This window comes from Salarias fasciatus (genome assembly GCF_902148845.1).
Source record: "Salarias fasciatus chromosome 23 unlocalized genomic scaffold, fSalaFa1.1 super_scaffold_20, whole genome shotgun sequence".
Classification (NCBI taxonomy): Eukaryota; Metazoa; Chordata; class Actinopteri; order Blenniiformes; family Blenniidae; genus Salarias; species Salarias fasciatus.
The window spans coordinates 11217017-11239920 of record NW_021941230.1 but is presented as its reverse complement, the minus strand read 5'-3'; the positions used below and the strand labels follow the sequence as shown (position 1 = coordinate 11239920).

General features: G+C 45.8%; 1 protein-coding gene across 2 annotated transcripts; it reads right to left on the bottom strand.

The window, feature by feature from the left end:
• Nucleotides 1-759: 759 nt before the first annotated feature.
• Nucleotides 760-18827, bottom strand: slitrk6 (SLIT and NTRK-like family, member 6). Of its 2 annotated transcripts, none has more exons than XM_030086259.1 (2): nt 9164-9306; nt 760-6220 (listed from the first exon to the last, which is right to left on the bottom strand). In XM_030086259.1, exons 1-2 carry the CDS (start codon nt 9200-9202, stop codon nt 3680-3682), a joined length of 2580 nt encoding a protein of 859 aa, XP_029942119.1. In that variant the 5' UTR covers nt 9203-9306; the 3' UTR covers nt 760-3679. The 2 variants fall into 2 exon arrangements, with proteins under 2 accessions (XP_029942119.1, XP_029942120.1); XM_030086260.1 differs by lacking the exon at nt 9164-9306 and adding an exon at nt 18319-18827 and having other exon boundaries at nt 761-6220.
• Nucleotides 18828-22904: the final 4077 nt, after the last annotated feature.

Sequence of the window (22904 nt, the reverse complement as noted above, 5' to 3'; positions counted from 1 at the left end):
TCAAAGAATGGAGAACTTTCCCCCCCAAAAAGACTCATTGGATGTATTACAAATACACAATGCGTCACCTGGCAGGCACCTCTGCAGTGCATGCTGGGAAGAGGCCTGTCACAGCCCGGAAGGCAGAACGGAACTGGACAGTCAGACGGACTCGTTCAGAATCTTTCAGGTCCTCGTCGACGCTCTTCAGTCAAGTTTCTGAACATTCGCCGGTTGCGTAAAGGCCTTTTCGCCCTCCCTGCGATCACGGTCGAGGCGTTCGATAATTCCGCAGCTCCGCCAGTCACCGTTCACCAAATGTCAACGGGAATTAAATCCGAGGAAAACGCCACGGCTTCAATAATGTTAACACCGGGCACTAATTGACTCCTGAAACAACAAAAGAGCGAAGGGCGAATCGCTTGGACACAGCGGAGCTGTATCGATATTGTTGCCCAGAGGAGCCGTTGTCCAATATGAATATTAATGACCTGTGGCTGCAGGAGAGATGGAACAGATAGACCTTCTTATAAATAATTACTGACACGATATAGATTTTTCAGACTTCTGCCAATGAAGCTGACATATCATCTGCAGTACCGCCTGCGCTAATGAATTGGACACAAATGCTAATATTTGCATTTGTAAGCTGCTTTGCTTGTATTAAAATCATTACCCATTAGTTTTCAGTTTGTTTTTTTTTTCAATTTCACATTAAAATAACCAAGCGCAGTGTTTGTGTAATTATATATTTCACAGGATTAACAAACGTGTGAATGAAGATTGAAGTTACTTTATTGTAGTTACACCACAGTACTATTCAAAAGGATTTGCCAATCTTGGTTCAAACAGTAATAAAAAACAAAAAACGAGAAAAATAGCTAAAACCACAAGAAATGGGAAAAGAAGAAAACAGAGCAGCTTAAAAAATGGTAAATGTCTAGGTTTCTAAAAAAAAATTAGACATGGTTAGAAAAAACAAGCAAAACTGATGAAAAGGAGGTAAAACGGCTAAAACAGCTACATTTCAAAACTGTCAACAAAAAAGCTTAAAAAGAGGCGCAAAACTGTTAAAATCAAGTAGGAAATTTGGTTAAATGTTTTTTAAGGTTCATTATTCTGAACTGTGTCCTAAGATACAGTCTTTGTATGTGAATCAAAACTATATATGAAACTCCATAAGCTGCATTAGTCTCATTTTAAAGACTGAATGTGCTTTATGACTCCAATCCAACTTGACATAGTGGAAAGTCACAAAAATAGCTCTTTTGCTCCAAAAGGTAGCAGACCCCTGCACTAGACCAAGCATCACCAGCTGTGATTGTTCCCTATCTGGTGGCCATGGGGCGGGATTCAGGCTCCGTTTAAAACTTTTCACACTATAATGGAGCATTTTCTTTGTCTTTCGGGGGTCCGTTGACACAACACACTTGAAAAGTGTGCCATGTAAACAGGGCCTCATAAGCGGAAAAATCCAACATAAATGACCCAAAAACAGAACCACCGCTTCTGGAAATCTACAAAAAAAAAAAAAAAAAAAGCCCAAATCAGAAAAGGAGGAAGCAAAATTACATGCTTGTATTCACCGTATCGTTAATGGAGTACTCGAGATAAATTTTCCTTTCATCCTTGCAGCCCGAGCCTGCAAACATCTTCTCTTCAAGATGGAATTATTCCTCCAAGCTGAATCCTGTTCCGGAGACTGGGTCATCCTGACATTTTAAAACCAAAAAAAAAAAAAAAAAAACAACATACGACATGACGCAAAAGAGCACTGTAAGTCCAGGCTCTGATTTTCACATTGAATTATTTGATTTGTGAGGCAATGGCTTTCCTCTCTCTTGACCAGACTCGTCAGTGCCGTTGCATGATGGGAGCTTTTGTTCATGAGTGAATCCCTTTGATTTGAAAGCAGGTAAATAATCTCTCTGAACGCCGCTCTGCACTCTGCTGACGTCTCACCTCTGGAGGGGCGTTTTTCTTATGACTCTCACAGGATCAAGCTGCAGAAGATCATTTGTCTTCCCCGCTGTGTGTGCGTGTGTGTGTGTGTGTGTGTTTGCATGCATTAAAAGATGTGTGCCCGCAGATCTGTAAACATTTATTTATTCATGTGCGTGGACCTCTGGATGCCGCACGGCAAAGTGTGTGTCTCTGCAAACTTCACATGCATCAATGATGACAAAAAAAAAAAAAAAAATGGAGGAATTAGCGAGGGTCTGTCGTTTTCTCTGGAGAGAGGGCAGCAACGGAAAAAAAAAAAAAAAAAAAAAAATCCCGCAGAAAACTGTGGCTGGCGGAAAACCCTGCAGCCACTGTTGTGTGATTAAGGACCAGGCCGAAGCCATCGTGGGGGGCTAAATTATTCACACAGCAGGAAGAGAAGCGAATGCTGTTTGTACACGTATGCATGTGCACTGTGGAAGGGGCCGATAACGCTTTTCTTCTGCCGTCTCAATTAGCGGGGAGAACGTGCGGCGCAGAGGAGGTTTCCGATCACGACTTACACACATCACCTTGTCTCCAATTAGCTGCCCCGCTTTCACTCATATTGCAATTCTTTATTTCCTGTTTCAGTTACAACTTCTGTTTATGTTCTGTACAGCACTGAAGGCACACAAAAACCAAAAGAGATAATGGAACAGAGGTATGTACAAAATATACAGAATAAATAATTAAATCTAAGTAAGGTAGAAAAGCTACAGAGTGTGTGTGTGTGCTTACATGGACTGTTCTGGATGTCTGTGACTCGGTAAATTGTGTAACTCCTGAAATGCGGCCGCGATCCGACGTCACATCGTCTCGTGCTAACAGGTTAGCATCAAAACTCAAAAGACATGAAAGGGTGGCATCAAAAACAGTCTCGCGCTCTCACACACACATACACACACACACACACACACAGACACACACAAAATGATCACACGCACACACACAAGTGGCTCATTCCATCTGGTACAAATCAAAAAAACTAAAAAAAGTTTCAGCAGGACTCTGTTGATTGTCATGCACCACCTTATGGCATTTGATTAGTGCAATGCATTTGTACAAGGTTACAGTTGTGGATATAGTCGAAGTGCACTACTTAACTGACTGAAAGGAAAAAAAAAATAGATAGAAATCTCAGCTGTAAATAAATATAGATCCTCTGACTGCAAGCGTGCAGGTTTGCTCAGTCGCCCAACCCCGACCACTGGCTTATCCGATGTACAAGTTGGCAATTTGCTGACTGTACGGCACAATGAGCATTTATGGTTTAAAGCGTTCCAGCTGGCTCTTGTTGACAGAGGCTGTAATCAGGTCACGCTGATTAAAACAGCAGTTCTGGGTCAAGCGGTGATTGGAATTCGCTCCTTCTCGAATATCTGCTTCATCCTATAAGATGGAGATAAGAGGAGCGGGTGGGACTGGGAGTGACTGTGCTGTAGGGATCGATTCATTTGGCTGCTGTGGAAATCTAATCAATGGTCCAAAAAAAAAAAAAAAAATTTTGGCCCAATGTGTTGCACCTTTCAACAGAAGAAATCAACCAGTTACATTCTGTGCTACAGTTAAACACATGTGCCCATGATATAATATAATATATATATATATAATCTGTATATATATTCTATCTCACACTGTGTAAAGTAGAAGAGGGCAGGACAAGGCACTTGGTTCAAACTCGATATATAATCGCTGTCTTTTTTTCCGTTTCAGCTCAGTTAAATGCAGTTTGATGCTCCAGAACCTCCAAGTAGTCTGGCTCGGTGTGCAGGTTCGCTTTGAGTTCAAAGTACTCGTTCTTAGTTTGCTCCAGCATGACCTTGCGCGGCCTCGTGTACATGATCGCCTCCATGAGCTTCAGCTCCTCCTGGTGCCCCGGGACCTGCATGTCCACGGCCGACTGCAGCTGAGGCATGTTTTTGCGCAGGTACTCGGTGATGCCGAGCTGCTGCAGCTCTTTTTCCCGTTCCAGAATGTTCCGGTACAGCGAGCTGGGATTCCCCAGCGTGACGAACTCCGCCGGGCACTCCCCGGCCGCGGGCCGGAACTTGGAGCTGCCCGTCAGCGGGGACGTGTTCTCCTTCTCCATGATGCTCCGGCAGAGGGGCTGCTTGGTGCTGGGTTCGTCCACGCCGTAATCCAGGTCGGCGTCCTTGTGCTGGGAGCAGTAGGTGGGGTTGCGGCAGATCTGCACGATGGGACTGTGCGAGCGTTCCTCGTACAGCGTGGCGGACCCCGTTCTTTGCGTCAGCGTGTGGTGGGTGGTCTTCTGTCCGTACATGCTGTAGTGGAGGTGTAAGGGCGAACTGCTGCTGGTATTCTCCCGCGGCTGCTCCTCGGCCGCCTTCCTTTTCGCCCGACGCCGCCTCCGATGCACCACGAACACCACCAGCCCGGCCGAGCAGAATATGATCATGAGGACGAACACGAGGAGACTCAGGATGAGCACCGAGAGCGGGATCGTGTCCGTGAGGGCGAGGAAAACGTTCCTGTCGCTGCCATCGGGGCCCACGGTGGCCGTCACGCTCTCCTCCCCGCCTGCAGCCGGGTGGTACGTCCCTAAGCCGGGACACAGCGCCTCGTGATGGAGGCTCCTCAGCTCCGCCTGCATCACTTTCTTGGGCGTGTGACACAGGATGGAGCCCACCACCGTGTCCTTCCTCTGCTTCTCCACCCACTGTTTGAGGCTGAGCAAGTCGCAGCTGCAGTCCCAGGGGTTGTCTTCCAAATAAATCTGCTCCAACGAGTCCAGCTGATCGAGCACGTTGCTCACCGGCAGGTGCATGAGCAGATTCTTCCTCAGGTTTAACTTGGCGAGGGGCACGTTACGGAAGATCTGCGCCGGCAGGGAGCCGAGCAGGTTGTTATTTAAAAACAGCAGCTTCAGGTTGGGCAGGGGATTAAAAGTGCCGGGGGCAATCTCTTTGATGAGGTTGTATTCCAGATACAAGTATTCCAGGTTGTGGAGTCCCACGAACATGGTGGAGAACAGCTTCTCGATCCGGTTGCCGTTCAAGTACAGTTTTTTCAAACTGCTCAAGCTCAGGAAAGTTTCATTATCAACATAATCAATTCTGTTGTTGGCCAGGTTGAGCAATTCTAAGCTGTCGTATGTGACAAAATCATACTTCAGGAGTCTCTGAATCATATTTCCTGTCATGACCAGCTTAGTGGGGCTTTGCTGGAGGATTCCGATATCCGACACCTTTTGAATCCCTCGGTCCTGGCAATGCATGAGAAACCCAGCCACGGGGTGGTTGTGGCAGGAGCAGTGCTCCACGCACGGACTGCCAGGGATGTGAGACGGCGTCGGCACCCTGGCGTCGTCTTTGGCGTCGGTCAGCTTGGGAATCTGAGACACTTTGGTGGAAGGAGTCACGACCATATCCAGAGACTTCGAAGGCTCCTCCAGGTTGATGTCGGCGTGAGACGGGCAGAGCACGTCCCGTTTGACTTTCGCCAGGATGGTCCCTTTAAGGTGATGCGGGGTGGTGCAGATCACGTCGCCGATGGCCGACTGCGCCCTCATGTTTTCCATCCAGATCTTCAGGTGGAAAATGTCACAGTCGCAGACCCACTCGTTGTCCTCCAGCAGGAGCTCCATGATCCGCCCGATGTGCTCCAGAAAGCCCACGTAAGGCAGCGTCTGCAGTTTGTTGCCCCGCAGGTCCAGGTGAGTGAGGGGCACAAAGCGGAATATGTTGCTGGGCAAGAACTCGATGGAATTGTCATTGAGGATCAGGACCTTGAGACGAATCAGCTTGTTGAAGGCCCCCGGCTCGATGACCCGGATGAAATTCGTGTCGGCTTGGAGAAACTCCAAATTCACCAGGCCCTGAAAAGTGTCCTCCTTCAGAGTGACGAGGAAATTGCTATTTATGTGCAGTTTTTTCAGTGAACCGAGCGCGCTGAAGACCCCCGGCTCCAGCTCTTGTATGCTATTACCCCCTATATGCAGCGAAAGGGCATTCTTAAGCCCTTCCATTTCCTCGGCGCGCAGCTCCACCAAGTCGTTTTTGTAAAGGTTCAGGTGGAAGGGCACGCCTGACGGGACTCTGATTTGGGAGATTTTGCTGATGTTCCTCTGCTCGCAGTTGAGATGGAGGACGCCATCTTTCCCCTCGCATGAACACAGGGAGTCACAAGACTCGCTGATGGAGGACGATGCCTCTGAGGGCTGGATGTCTTGGGATCGGGCTGCGGTGAGAAACAAGCCGAGGAAAATGACACAGGGCAGCATTTCGGCCTGAGGTATCTGCAGACAGAGAGAGAGAGAGAGAGAGAGAGAGAGAGAGAGAGAGAGAGAGAGAGAGAGGGAGGGGCAGAAGAAGAAGTGTTAAACGTGCGTGTTTCGGACGTCACGAAGACACAAATCAAATCACAGAGACTCGCTTGAGCTTTGATATGACTTTGAATGACTGCTCAGCCTCTGTCATCCAAGTTTCATGTGTTATAGACTCTGCTTGTTGTGCGCCTTAAAAGAGTGTAAAATCACATTTATGAGATGATTATATGCATGAAGAGAAGACACAGTCCTCTCGGAAGAAAGCATTTGTGCAATGTAGAAACGCCTTTACATAGTTAAAAAAAAAAAAAAAAGCATGAAAAATATATAGCAGTGGCAAACATTGTCTCCCGCATGCCTTATTAAACTGATAGATTTCCAAACACCCACTAAAAAGGGTCCTATATTTAGTAGCTTTAGAGGAATGTACATATTAATGTGTCCCGTCCTACTAATGAAAATCCTGAGAAACCGTTTCTATTCGGATGCTGAATCTTAGCAGAGAGTAAATATATATTTCAAAGGATGAGCAAGACTCCATCCAGTGACTCACAGTAAGATAATGGTAGTTAAAAATAAGAAAAAGACTTTCTCATTTCATTCCTTTGCCCTCTTCAATGTGGACTCATGTGAACTAAAACTTACTCAGTGTGAGTCACTCGAAAAAGCAAAAAAAAAAGTCAGTTGATGTAAAAGCAGTTTTCTCCCTGCATGTCTGAAAATGAGCGAAGTCGGTTTTTTTCAACCTGGGGGGGGGGGGGGGGGGGGGGGGGGGGGGTGAATTCCTGTTGTGCCCGAACTACGCATTCAGTAGAACATGCATTCACCCCAAACTGCTCAGCACTCCATGTTCCGTTCAGTGTGAAATTTATTCAACAATTAATGTCAAATGTGTATTTATGCCTCCACACCTGCACTCCTGGAAGAATATCACCGGCAAGACTTGCGCTCTGTTGCTTACATTAGAATATTTTAACTCTGTGAACATAAATGGGAAAAAAGTAAAGGTTTTTTTTTTTTTTTTCCCTGTTCTGAAAACATTCCAGAGTTCGAGGATGATACTGAAACATAAATTTAGTGCAGCCTCACATCCTGAAAACAGCGCTGACCTCCAAAAACACCGAAACAAGCAAAAACAGTCCTTATAAAGCCTGAACCGCAGGGCTGAGGATTACATCTTCAAATAAAAACACTTCTCATGGGACTGTTAGGAAGATCCACATCTTCCCAACATCAAGAACCAATCAAATATTCACTGATTATACAAGAGATGACGGGGCGTTCAGGAAGAAGTGGGGAAATGGGAACGTTCCTCACATATTCCCCCCGGCAAAGTGGGAAATTTCAAACAGCTCCAAGAAGAAACGGCGCTCTGTAAAACTCCAACCAATTACAAATAAAGGTGAAAAAAAGACCACTTTTTAGCTTAGTCAATGTCGATTGCTCGCTACAAATAAACCAGTAATTCTAAATGTGGAGAAGCGTGTGAAGACTTTTTAGTGTGCTACTTCTCAGTATGCTAAAAACAGAAATGTAACTCCATAGATAATAAAGTACATTTTCATTCTGTCAGCATTTATGAAAGATAATAAAGTTGGGTTTTTTTCAGATTACTCGAGGATTGATTGTAAGTCTTATCATCGTGCCAGCATCTCTCATTTTGAAATTTTACTTTTCAGAACCAATCAATTTTTGAAGCGAGCTATTTTATAGCTGCCCTGGATGGCTGGCCAGTGGCAAACAGCAAAAAACTCCAAAAGCTAATTCAAAATATTGATAATAACCCTCAACTCATTTGTGGTTTTGGCTTAATGTGCGAGTACAACTTGGTGATTTATATTTCTTCTGTTTTTGTGGTAATGAATTGTTAGCCGTTAGCCGTTAGCTTGTCATTCGCACACTCCTAAGTCAATAATATGACGTTCCGAACCGATGCCCTTCTCACTTTGCAGGCATCTAAATGCAGCAATGCTGTTAACGAATGCACTTTAACCCAACAATATCACAGTTAATGTGAACATAGATAACATTCTTCTAGCCTCACATTACATAACAGGGGTGGGGGGGGGGGGGGGGGGGGGGGCACTCGATTCAAAAGCTTCAGTGATAATAAACAATATTAACCATCAGTCCATTTGTGTGTGAAATCACATGACTGCAGTATTATTTATTGATCACTTCCCTGTATCAGAGTGACAGTTTTCTCAACAAACGCTTGAAAGTTGACAGGTGGTTTTCTGTTCAAACAGTCCCATTAAAATCCACAAAGTTTCACTCCGGCAACGGCGAGTTGAGCCGATCCCACTGTGTGTTTGTCAGAGACTGAAACCTCTGACTCACGAGTTACATGTCTCAAATAGCACTCGACCTTCTTTTGACATATGTTAGAGGAAGAAAAACCTCCTCCCTGGTGAAAGTAGCGAGACACGGCGCACGCACATCGAGGGGGCGTCCGCGGCTGCCTTCAGCGAGTAATGCTTTCCACGGTGCACAGTGTAGATAGTGGTTGAAATAATTGATATAAGCAGACTGCTTGAAGGAAAATATCGCTCATAAGCAAAGAGCTGATCTGAAATATTCTCGAAAGTTGCAACTTTGCTTCTTTTTCTCGCTTTTTGTTTGTTTCACCATGCCCTTATACAATATTTGTGCCTCTGGGTAAAAGTACGGAATAAAAAAAAAAAAAAAAAAGGATAAAAACCAAGTCAACAGAATGTTCGATATTCTTTCGGTTTTCTGGCACACGCACCTCAAGGTCTCTTGTAACTTTGCAGTAACAATTGATCAAGACTCCTCACTCCACAGACTATCGATTTAAATATCGCACACACTATGAAAGCCTCATCATCAGGTAAATTAAGAAGAATAATCTTTTAACGCTCCTTGCCAAAAGACCACTGACAAACTACTGACCGACTTAAGTGGACCCAAGTGGACGAATGATGTCTTCATGCCTCCGCTGATGAACTTCTACGGGGGAAGCAGCACGTCCGACACGGTTCAAGACAATAATTAGCTGAGTGCTATCGCCTGCAGGGACATATGGCGCTCCGAGTAGAGGCAGCTTCCGCTGAGAAATCTGCAGAATGACGAGCATCTTCTCACGAACGGATTACAAAAGCAAAAAATGTCGAGGCGGTGAGATTCAGATCATGTTTACCAAACAAGTTCAAATGAACTCAGGCTACTTATCGTGAAACATCTTGCAACGTTATCCGTTGTTGCGATCACGATTTGAATTGTGATAAACTACCAAAGAACATAGAATGCAATCTTGATGTCTTCGTGCTGTGACGTGTACACTTCCAAAAAACAGTGTGCTCTCTCTTTTGGACCCACTTTTACCAAGAAGCAATTGTGCCACCTTGGATTTTGTTTTTTTTTTATTATTATTATTATTTATGTATTTTATCATAGGCCTCCTCTGTGGGGTCCCAAAGGCAGAGTTTCAGTAGCTTCCTTTATTTATTCAACCATGCTTTTATGCCTCTAATTGTTTGGCCTGTTGCCATAAAGTATGAAGTAAGTTCAAAACCAAGAAGTGAAAGTCAATCTGGAGCAGTAGGGCTCCAGCTGATGGGCCCAACATGTAGAATTTTGTACATTTCCACCAGCCCTTTGGGACCTGTATATTGTAAATTGCTATATATTGTGATGCTTTCGCTGTCAGTGAAATCATAGTGACATCGTCTATATTTTTTTTAAATTACATAATGATATTTATCACAGCAAGTCCTTTGCAACTTGTACCATAAAGCCGAACAGCGGTTTCCCAACACACCGTCTGAAATATACAATTCCAAAAGTAAAAAAGTCACATGGTGGCTAAAATAAACAAAAGTTTCCTTTCTTCAATTATCAGTGTTGAAAATAGACACATTAGATTGTTTACAAGCTTCCCGTTTATCGCTGGAAGAGAAATTGGCAAAATATAACGAAACATCAAAACATAATTTGTCAACCCTATTAAATATGTACTGTTTTGACGGCGATAACACGACGGCTCCTCAGTTTTTGTTGTTTATCTACATTTTCTTGTTCGGTAGTGTGGCGGTGGCCTGATGCACCCACCTTCACGACCCCAAAGGCTCATAGGACGCCATTTATTGAAATAAAGACATTACTAAGAGACGCTATCTCATACGGCATGATAACTGCAGACGGCAGGGATGGAAAGGCAGTCTTTCTTCTTTATTTCAAACAGACTTCTCGAACGGATCCATTTTTCAGCCAATCAATGTTGCATGGGGACGCAGTGTGACGGGCGCAGGATCAAACACTTCACCGGTTGGTGCTCGTCTTTGCTTTTTTTGTTTTTTTTTGTTTTTAACAGATTCAAATGTGCATCTCTCGCTGCTCAGACAATTCAATTAGGGATCTCCTGAAGCCGTGCGAGATCTCTCCTCATGCGTACGGGCGGTGTCCTTCTCGTCCTCCAACATCAAATGAAACCAGAAGAAAAACGAAGTGGAGTTGAGGGAGAGCTTGACAGCGGGGGGGGGAGAGAAGTGAAGGGAAACATAAAAACGATGGTGGAATATTTATGACTCAATAGGCTTTGTCCACGTACGAGGCCATAAATAGCGAGTTCATGCTTCATTTGTAATAAATTGCATTGTTCCAGCGTAGTGAAGTGTTTCATAATATCATGAAAAACCCGCGAGTGATTCTCCTCATGAGCATAACACCACCTTTCATGTTGATGTGGCTTTTTGTATGCGGCGTAACTCTCCAGAACATGAACACTGAGGACTCGTTGGTCCAGGATGTGCCGTGCGCTCGTAAGACTGACCTGGAGTTCAACTTTGCCAAACATCTGCGAGGTCAGGGGTCAGATTCAACCGCAAGTCTTGGGCATGTTCATAATTCAGTGTTTTTGGGGGTTTTTTTTCTGCTCGAGGATGTTTCAAGCAAGACAAAAACTCAGGTTCTGCACTATATTTTTCTACTTAACTCCACTTTATTTTCCTGCCTGAGCACCAACCGGCGTAATTGGACCCACCGCATTAGATTAACTGTCACGACTTGTCTATGTGGTACAAATCTTTGCTGGTAAACACGCAGCGTGCAACCCCCGCTAAGGGAACTCATAATTGCTCCGACACTGACAAACGCGTCGTGTTGTTGACGACTTCTCCCCGGCTACCGGATCCCGTTTTCATTACGGATGCTTGGGGTCGGACAATAACGCCGCCCGACTCCGACAGACGCCTGCATGCCGACTTCTACGTATTCACAAGCAGGAGATCTGCCGAATTGGCGCGCTGATATCGCAAACGCGTCCGTCGTACGCTGGAGTAAATCGACACGATGCAGATAAAGATCTGAGCTGCGCCGAGTGGCGTGCACACTTTCCGGTTGACGGTTCAGAATATTATTTTTAGATAATATGGACGTAGCTATAGTCATGTTCTGTCCTTGTCACTGTCAAAGTAAGTAAAGCATGCTGGAGCCACAAATAGCCCATAAGGCAAAAGCCTTAATTCCTTTTTCCATAGCGTGAGGCAACTTGACGTACAAGTACGAAAGGCTTGTTATCCCTAGTGGCACCCAGCAGATACAACCGTTCTCCCCAACTCAGTCAAAACCGATAAAAGTCATCTTGTGCTTTCAACTGATCTCATGGAGAAGCGCCGAATATTTGTTTTCTGAAAGTTGTTTTTCTAAAAAGCCTCACAGTCGCCCCAGCGTGAGTGACCTCGGCGCTCCCACTCGCGAGGTTACCTGCAGCTGCGGTGATTAATGGATCCTGACAAGAAGGGGAGGTTGAAAGAGTGGGGTTTTAATTCACCGAAGCCCGAGCTCCGCCGTCAGGCCCGCACAAACAGATGTGTAAAAAAGCTCCGCGCGCGCGCGTGACGATCAAACGCTTTGACACTTCACTCCCGGCGCTCTCTGGAGGTGCGGCGTGAGAAGACTTCTGCAGAGGCCAGCGGAACTTCACCAAAAACTTGTGTGGCTTACAGGAAGGAAACAAGCGCAGTTTTCCACTCGGGTAGGTGTTGTTGGACTTCAGCCACCCGTAGTTTCTCCACCAGCTGCTCGGCCATGCTGAAACCAAGATCCTTTTGGCCGCGTTGCGAGCACACGTCCTCGGGCGACGGCTCGTGGCCCCCCGCCCCCCCCCATCTCCTGCACATTGCACGTATTTGACGACAGAACCGACTCGACTTCTCTGCAGCCGGCCTCATTTACAGCTCTCCGCTGGTGGGCCTTAATTTCTGATAGAGAACATATGCATGATAGAACTAATAATAGAACACAAAGGCTGTGTGGAGAGGGGAAGGGGAGGAGGGGGGGGCGGTGGCTCGGCTCCGCTGGCGAGCGTGATTTAGCAGGCTTGCATTTCAAATGGTCTGTTTAACTAATGCGCAGTAATTAGTTCCCCTAGAAATGAGCGGGCATATTATGCCGTGTATACAGTGGAGTCGAGGTGTGTTTTGTAAGGAGACCCATCTGCACCAAACACATGTATATTTCCAGTCACTGTCCCTTTAAAAAAAAATAAATAAATAAATAAATAACAGACAGAGAGAGACAGCGAAAGGGACACTTTTTATTCAAGAGTGACTCACCAGCAAGACTGGCAAACTGTAGATAAATTTGTTCAGAATACTCAATTCAGAAACAGCAAACATTAAAAAAAAAAACAAAACAAAATAAGCATAGCTGTTGCAGAGAATCCATATTTGTACTTCTGCAAAATTGTGTCAATCTTTTATTGTGGAAGAGCCTGCAAGCACTCATTCCTCGCCTTTAAATAGCGCGTTCTTTCTCATCACTTTTTGATCTTTATCTCGTCTCAATCGGCCGTTTAAAGAGAAGTATCCACCCACAGTGAAAAGAAAAAGGCCACGGGCTAATGGTAATGACAGTCTTATGACTCACTCCAGAAATAGGTGAAGATCAGCCATCTGATACAAAAAAAAAAAGAAAAAAGCCCTCAGTCTCAGCGGAGCCACATAATATAGGTAGTCGGACCAGCTGATAGAGGGTAAACAAAAGACGGGGCGCCACCTAGAACATTCTGTGAAGCAGGCAACAATGCGAACAACGTTAATCACAACTTGTGTTGCCTGGGCCGTGAATTAAAACGCACCATTTGGTGAACTAAATCTTCATAATTTGGCATTAAAAAAAGACGTATGACAACAGTTTATCCACTGGCGATGGTTTTAAACGTGCCTCTAACAGAAGTGCTAAAAACATAAAACGACGCTAACCAATAAACGCTGCCGCTTTGCGAGCGATTACCGAGGCATGAGGGTTGTTTTGCAGCGTTCTCTATCAAAAAGGTGATAATTGTATTCCGATGCACACCTACGGTTCTCCGGGAGGACTCTGCTGAGTTTACTAATTGGACGAGCTTACCGCAAAGTCATGAGCTGTTTGTTTTATGACCACAGCTGCTCGTGGCTGCGATCATTAGTAACAGCTGAATGGGATCCTTTCAGGTGACAATTAACTGGGAAAAGCCTCAGAAAATGACAAAAGATAGATGTGTTTTCAGCAGGATATGTTTAAAATTTTGAGATTTCCCAATCTGGACTGCGTCCACAAAGCGTCTTCTTATGACAGTGAAAGATGGCCAAAACTCAAGCCTCTTGACGCCTTCTCTGAGGAGGATCTCAGACCACAGGTAGGCCGTCACAGATCAATAATATAACACAACTGTTATGGCTAAGGCACAGTTTACACGATAACCCTTCTGTTCATCCGGGATATTGATCGACAATCACAGAGAGCCATGACTCCCAGTCCATATTCTCAGTGAAACAGATATGGGAAGTATCCAAACTCCAGGTGTCCCGGGTTCAAGCCCTGAGGATTACCTTTGGGATAACTCATCCAAAACATATACAAATTTTTCTCAAGCGCCAAGGTCAAACCACTTAACTCCTCGGGGGATGAATTTGAATGTGTCCACTGGAGGCGGTTTCAAGTCCAATGCAAAAGGTTTCCCTTCCCTCACACTACGAGTTACTGCAGATCACAGAGCAATCCGAGGCTTTTAAAGTCGTGAAATCTTCTGAAACGTGTTGCCGTTGCATCAGTCTCTAGAGTCAAGGTTGTGTAAGTGTTACTCCACGTCTCCGGGGGTTAAAGAAAAAGTTATAGCAGCACACAGGATTAGCGCAGAGTCACATGCCGCCTCTTTCTGTTTTGGAAAACGTGCGCCGGCAAGTTTTATCTGTCAGAGGAAGAGAGAGAAATCACTGCTTGGATCATGTAGCCCCATTCTCTCTGTCTCTCTCTGTTCTCTGCCCGCTCCCTATTTATTCGCCAGACACTTCCATAATTCATTCCCGTGTCATTCTGGGATCAGTATAAGTTGCTTTATGATGCAGAGCCAGCCGAACTGAGAACTCCACCCATCTGACACTCCGAGCACACTGATGCAAATTCGCCTGAAGGAAATCCAGCCTTGAGCCGAAGGAAATAACAAGACTCATTGGAACAGTGGGTATCGGATGCACAGACGGGAGGCAGAGCTTCGGGATTGATGAACAGAAAGGACTCTCTTCCACAGCGGCTTGGCTCCAGTCAGCCTTCTAAAATGGTCTAAAGAAGGACAGATGTCAAGTCCGTATGTTAATTTGCAGAAGACACTTAATTACTCACTAAATATAGTACATGACGGTGAATAATCCCACAAATTTGGCTCAATAAATAAAGAAGTATGTGGTTCAGCTTGGTTTCAGGTTACATAACACAAGTGAGGAGTAGGGAGAGTTATAAAAGCCTCATAACAAGTGAACATAAAAGCCTTGTCTCAACACTTAAGACAGCAACTTTGATGCAAATTCAGAGACCTGTTTTTTTTTTTTTTTGTTGGCCAGTACAGTTTTAAATCAGGTGCTGTGGTGGAGTTAATTGAGAGTCTGATGACTTAACAGCTACAGAAGGTTTGAGGTGACCTGCACCGTCCGACTGAACAAGGCCTTTCAAGACCAATTAAGCGGGAAAGCCACTGAGGGGAGGCAAAAGTAGCTGGGCAGCATCCTGAGCGCATACTTAGGAGGAGAAGTACAATATAAAGCCTGTGGGTTTTTTTTTTTTTTTTTTTTTTTTGGTCTTTTTTTAAAGGCCAAGTGCCTCAGAAACGCTTCAAACCATAACAAAATGTTGAGGATTAAATGTATTTACAGGCAACACAGGCAGCAGGAAGGCTGCGCAACGCACGTCACATGCCACGCCGGCAGGGAGGGCTGCGTCTCAAACAAAGGCAGCGGGGTGTTTATTGTCCTAAATAATCTGCTCACTGAGCACTTTTGGTGGACCACAGCCCAACGCAACCAACAACGTCACGCTCCCGACGACTGATTTTATCAATATTCATGAGAAATTTTGTGGAAATGGACAGACTGAAGGCCCAGCGCCTCAAAAAAACAACCAGAAAACCATGTTGCTGTGCTCTTCCATGACCTCAGAGGCAGATCATGAGTCTGGTGTGTCGAGAAAGACTGTAAAGGCTTGCTTCTGGTTGCCAAGGCTCCAAGTCGGGGTGAGAAGGGAAAAAAAAAAACAATATTGAAAAGCCCTGCAAGGACTCTATTGACTCGCCAGACTCCAATAAGAGATCCACTGGCCTGGAGCTCCCAGCGCCTATATTCCTCCTGACAGGGAGGTTTATAGGACGAGCTGAAAGAGGCTATTTTCTTCCACGTGTTGTGAGATAACACACCCCTGGTCAGAAGCGGCACGGCAGAAAGAGTGGCTTAAGCGTACACAGGACTGGATGGGTAGTGTGGTCTGTCAACTAACACACACTCACACTCAGCTCGAGCATCTTTTTGAGAATGTAGCGCCTGAAAAAAAACCACGAAAGAGCATTTTCTCCCACTATATAACCCGACGATTGATTTTTACCCTGTGTCTTTATGAGCAGGAAGTAGCAACAGACTCGTCTCCTGCCTTTTTGCCCCTCTCACCTCAGAGGTCACACACCAACAATGGCGTGCCGTCCGCCGATACGCAAAAGCCGGGCCCGCCTTTTGGCTCGCGGGGCTGAAACAGAGAATTAGAAGGAGGCCGAGACGGAAGATGTAAGATAGTGAGACTTGTTGCGTCCAGTGGAGGGGTCGTTTCATTTCAGCCTGACATGGGATCGCAGATTAGAGCCCCCTGAGTGTGTGTGTGTGTGTGTGTGTGTGTGTGTGCTTCTCTTCTTTGTTTACACATACACACACACACACAGAGTTTCCCTCTCTTGCCCTGACCGTCTATCAGCTTCCCCGAGTGCCCTGCACTGTTCCCAGGCACCAATTATGGTGGGACTTGTCCCTCTTTCCTCTGTATTGGAAGTGATGTGGCTTGCCCTACAGGGTCGACACCACCGCTACACCCACATATCTGCAGAGATCCTGCCAGCGCCCGCGGCCCTCCACCGCAATCCTGGAGAAATGATAATTATGACATCCGCCCACTCAAGAGGCAAGAGATAGTTCAACTCTCTTGCCCCTTGTTCTTCCTTCTATTATATATATATATATTTGACTGATTCAACATGCTGTGGGCTCGTGCTGCCTACTTCCTTTCCGCAAGTTTCTCCAATTTATCTGCAGGATTTCTCCGTCTGGAAATAGCGTGCATTAATAAAGTTCCGCCGTGCCTTCTTCCACCGGGCCTGCAGCTCTGCCTCCCGCCTGAGCTGATGCTGGAAATCTGCAGGCTGCTCGCACCTGTCAGGCCAATTTCCTTTGGCCGCTTTACGCCGTACAACACCTATTCAAACACATATTTGTGCTTCTCTCGGTTGCAAACAGTTTGTTCAGTGCGGGTCTAAAGCTCCACTGCACCGACTGATATCCACAACAAGTAAACAGTGAGGGCTTTTTGTTTTTTTTCCCCTGGAAAAAAAAAAAAAAACACAAAAAGCAAGGCCTGTGAATCCTCACCATTGTGCTTTATTTCCTCAATTAGCCACACTACCTTTGCGTCTCCCCAAAACTCACCAACCGTTAATTAATCCCCCGTCCAGGAGCGTTAAATAAAAGTCTATACATTGAAGCTACTCAGTGCCTACATCCACACTGTTAACCACCGATTCAGCCATGCAGTAAATTGGGATCAGGACTCAATTATGCCATGTGCAACTTAAAGCTAATTGGACACCACTTTGCTCATTAATGTGCACTTAATTAGACTGTAACCTCTTTGTCTAATTGAAGAGAAAGTAAAATGCTGACTCTGCGCCGGGACAAAGTGCAAACCGATTAAATTAGGTGCAAAATTTAGCCCAGATTTATTTAATCAGCGGAGATCCAGCAGGGCCAGCAGTGTTAACAATACTACACCTAATGAGATAATGTGCGGAAGCTGTGCGATTGGCTGCCGCAAAGCGTGACGCAAGGCCTCCCCCTATTAAAAAAAGAAAATACACCTGTGATAAAGCAGGAAGGAGGAACCTCAGCCATGCATGCGCAATAACTATATTTAGCTGTGGTTACATGTCAAACTGGAGTGGCCAGGGGAGGACGAAAATATCAGGTATAGCAATCAGTTAAAAGTGCAGATGCCGCAAAAAAAAAAAAAATAAATAAAAAAAAAATGCGCCACTTAAAGCGAAGTTTCGGGGCTGTAACGAGAGGCAGGGTGTCTGCACACCAGCCCGGATTACCATAAGGCAGCGCGGCGCTGTGGGATACAGTAACTGCGTGTGGCAGGCAGCCAGGTGTGCTGGAGGTAATGGAGCCCCCTCAGGAAAACTCCAGGTCCCCTTCACCCTCCCCGCAAGCCTGTGCACTCTTCTCGTGAGTGCGCGCGCGCGCGCGCGCGTGTGTATTCCACTGCTGATCCTCTCGTGAATGCATGCTGGCGACGCATGATGTGTACGTTGATTTATCAGGGCGCGCCGCGCGTAAAAGTCAAGACTTCCAACAGTAACATACTTCAAACCAGTCGGAACCTGCCCGTCCCGGACACCTGGATTCCTCGTCACCTTTACAGAGAAACGCGCACGAGTGCCAAGAGGGAGAAAAAGAAGTAACCACTCACATTATGAGATTAGATTCTGGAGGTGAACAGACGCACAAACGAGTCATGGTCGACGCCGGTTCTTTACTTACCGACTACAACCGGTGACAAAAGACGCAGGTTAGTCCAAATTTCACCAGTCCATGTGCGCGTGCGAGGAGGCGACGCATTGAACAGGCTTTCACAGTTCTCGCCTTGAACGGAAAAGAAGAAGAAAAAAAGCCAAAAAAAAAAAAAAAAAAAAAAAAAAACTTCACGGGGCTCGTCTCGTCCTGGATGATCCCGGCGCGCTGCGGTGCGGCGCGGTGTCACTCCGGTCCCGGGATGATGAGCGCAGCAGCCCCGCTCTCCCTCCAGCCTCCACACACACACACACACACACACTCCCCCCTTCTCCGAGATTAATTGAAGGGTTTAAGTTGCAGGGATGCGGCGGAGTTGTAATCACTCTCAGGCGTTCCTTCCATTCTGAACAGTCCGCTTGGGAGACGGGAAAAGCGCGCACCAGCTGCCCCGCTCTCGCGCCGCGCCGCGCGCTCTGCGTACTTAAGCAATCTGCGATATATTGGAGTTGCTCGGCAATTTGCATGCTGTCGAGGTGGACAGGCGGAGGGAGACGGAGTCAGGGCGGAGGGATTGAGGAGCAAACAGATCCGGAGAAGCCCTTCACAATAAGAGACTGTTTCATTTCCCCGGCAACTGCTCTCGTCCTCGAAATATAAAACCTTGTTTTGTACGTGGGTTCTGAAATTCGGGCGGTTTCCGGTCATCTGTGTGCGTAAATTTGGGTGATTTTACAGGTTTCGAACGCTCCATGCCAGTTCGACAGAGCTCCTCCTCATGGAGATTCTCACAATGTCAGGGGGAAATCTCGCCCTGACGAGTTGAAAATGGGTGCATCTGCAAAACCAGAAAGGACTGATGCAATGATTAGGCTCAGAGTTCATAGATATTATACAGTTTGATGATACATACACACATATCTTCCAACAAATACAAGGAGAAAGGGTGCACAGAATAAGTGACATGTTTGCAGTGACCAATAATCTAACAATGGGCTTCCTATTTTATAACAACTTTGGCCATTTTAAACGTAAAAGTCAATAAGAAAGAAAAGTTAAAACCATAATTAAAAAAATAATGTTGCATAATATGAATTAATACGTAGTTCCCATGCCTTCAACTATATCTACAGGAAAACTTCAAAATAAAAACAGACATTACCAAATAATAAAGTCCTCTTTATTATATTATGGCTTGTAGTTATTAAACAGTTAAGGTGATGATGTTAAATGAATTCCAAATTGTAATATTAATATTCTGCCAAACAGACATTGGTCTGACGTTTTGGTGTTTTGTAGTCAAAACGAACAGCGGCAGGTCTTCCATCATGCAACCAAACGAAGGCTCACGCTGCTCCGTGTCCTTGTGCGGACCTCTCAGAACCGCTACCGATCTCCAGCCGAGCCGCCGCCCGGCCTGACCTCCTGACCTCCCCTGTGCCGCGGGAGCTAATAAAGTCTATCATCATTATTCCAACCCGAAGACTTGAAAGGCTAAAAACAGGCTGGCAGATCAAACCGCTGCACGTGCAACCTTGAGATTCATGTTTCCTGGACTGATCGCTTTCAGATGCGGCAGGTATCGTCGGCCCCTCTCTCAGCTGCTTCTCTCACTCGTCCACAGCTTGAAGTCAAAGCGGGTTTGTCACAGGATTATTGTAAAATGACTCCCATCTGGAACCGAGCGCTTGACCCCAGCGGTGACCCCGAACCCAGACGGATCCTCTCAGAGGAGGTGGTCCGACGAAGAAAGTGTGAACAATTCCAACCTTGAAAAGACGCGCGGGCTTGTGTTTGAGCGAAATGAAACACAGCCAGCCGACGTGTGACTAATTGATGCTCGGAGAAATCCACTGTATATACGGAGTCACCCTGACGATATGAGTGTTCGTAACCTTTTTATCAAGCGGCTGTTGGAAACGGTGACACAGACTCGGCCTCCTGATGGCTTCCCATTCTCTCCGAGAGTGAACGCGCCCGATCCTTTCACGGCCTCCTTGAAAAATGCTCTCACCCACTTTCTCTCGCTGAGAATCTGTTAAAAGCCATTAAGGCTCTTTTGTCGGCGCGTTCTTTATGCGGGGCTCCGCGAGCAGCTCAGGTGCTTCATCAAAAAGTGAGCTAACATCACGGGAGCAGATCCACAGATAAGACCAGTGTTTTTCTTTGTACTTGCCTTTGTGGGTTGAGGCCACTTTCAGGCTGGTTGTTAAAACAGGCATCATCTCACGGAGGGGATCAGATTACAGTTTAGTGTTTGACCAAGTCGGATTGTTATTAGAATCGACTGTCAGCTGAAAAAACGACTAATTCCTGGAGAAAATGACCTCAGAGTCCTGATACTTTGGAGGAAACATTATTCCTAATGTCCATTCACACACGTGCAGAAGAACTGTCGACACCATAGTAAAACAGTAAACAGAAAACCTAAAACACGACGAAAGCTTTGGCTCTTCACTTAAAATCGTTGCTGCGTGAACAAGCCCTGGATTTCAAGAGTCTGAGCTACAGATTCGGCCGGAGAGGGGCAACGGATGGTCCACAAGCCAATTTCCAAAGCTGATTACATTATTGATTTGACAGCTTATTAAAAGAGGAAAGTGATGTGAACCACATTTGAACCTAATTTTAATTTCAATTATTAAGTCAAAATAAAGTGAAACTTTTACAAGATTAGAAAAAAAATAAATCCAACACATCTTGGTGGTGGAAGTGCCTGGAAACACTTTGACCCTCTGGAAGTGAGGATGAAACCGGATTAGGGCCTTAGTCTGGTTCAGGGCCCTGATCCTGATCGATGGATGAGGGGTCTGTAGAGCGTTTTAGAGGCCTTGATGAACACGTCTTAGAATCTGAATGTGACCAAGACCTTAATCTGAGGATTAGCGTCTCAGGACAGGTCTGAATGAGTGGATGAAGGGTGTGTCGAGTGTTTAGAGGTCTTAGCGAACATGTCTTAAAATCTGAATGTGACCAAGACCTTAATCTGGGGTTTAGGGTCTTACGGTTCGGGGATGTTAGATGAACACATCTGAAGAGCTGGATGGCTGTACGGAGGCGGTGGAAACAAAACATCGATTTTCTAAAAATAGGATCAGATAAACATGAGTCATGGCTGTTTTCTTATTTCCATATAATTTAACTCTCCAGGACTTTTGTTTTTTCGTCATGCTCTTCAAAATACCGAACCGTCTCTTCTCGGGCGTTGTGCTCGGTTGGAAAACTGAAGTCAAAAAGTAGGGTGACACTCGCAAAAGGAACCGTCGGTTGGCAACCGCTCTGACACGTCCGTCCCATTTCCATCAGAATCGCCACGCTCAAAGAGAGGGGAACGTCAAGAAAAAAGAAGCCCTCCGCAGAGTGATCCCTGCTTTCACAGTTACCTCTCTATTACCTCCACATTTTGACGGGAACATGGCAGAAGTTGTATTGGTACAATTACGCGCCTCCCACTCGTCTGATAGAGCGAGCCCGGGGAAGCGTTCAGTTCAACCAACTCTTCATCCGACTTCTTGTGTGTGGATTTTTTGGCTGGAAAAAAAATGCAAAAGCTGTTTTTCAGTCTGTATCTTAGCGAAAACTGTTCATATGCATGATTTGGGAGCTCTCACGCCTTTTCCGGTGTTGTTCTCTGAAAGCCGAGTGTCTTCTGCTGGAGATTTTTACATAACACTTTGCATAATGGCTGCGTAACAATGTGCACAATTATCATCAGTGCATTCCACAGCTGTTTGTCTTCAATTTTCTACAATCAAGGTCCTCATTTCTGCCGCGTTTTGGGAAGCAAATCGATGTATTCTTGGCTTTTGTGTGCACCTTAAGGCGGAAAGCCGCCTCCAACGTCGCGATCGGTCGTCTTCACAGAAGCTCTGCCTCGTGACCGAGGTCCAGAACACAAGAATCTCTTCCCAACTAGCTGCATCTGTGTGTGTGTGTGTGTGTGTGTTTTATTCGTGTCTTGGGCCCACCTACGGTCGTGTGCTGCACACAGTGTGTGTGCTGTAGCCTGAGATGTCTCGCATGCTCTGCATCAGGGAGGCTTTATATTTTATTTTTTTTTATTTTTTTAAGGGGTTGGGGGGGGGGGGGGGGGGTAAATTTAGTCTCGCTCCTTTTTATTTCTCCTGTCAGAAGCGTAGCCGTCAGAAACAGAATGCAAGATTCTTGCACTGCTCACCTCCTGCACTCAATCACAAGAAGAAGAAGAAGAAGAAGAAGAAAAAACACGTGCAGGGGAACTCTTCAGCTGTTTCGATGCACATTGGAAAAAAAGGATTTTTGCGCGGAATAGAAATTTGCACTCTTTGCATTGATCGGAATATACGTATTATGAACTTTTATTCCCCAACAAAGCTGGAAAAACCTTGTTATTCCACCCAGTCTGACAGCGCTACACTGTCACATTGTGTACTTTTTTTCTCTCGCGGCGTTCCACTTTTCAGACACTTCTGCAGCGAGGGAAAAAGTCAAACCCAGCGCGGGTTCGACACTCAAGCTGCCATTTCGCAGCTGAGAGTCCGTGGATTTGAAGGAAATGTTTGTTTGAGATGGACAGCGGGGTTTCGAATCAATTTAATGAAAGATCAAACCGCTTTTTGTAAAGTGTGCAAGACTTT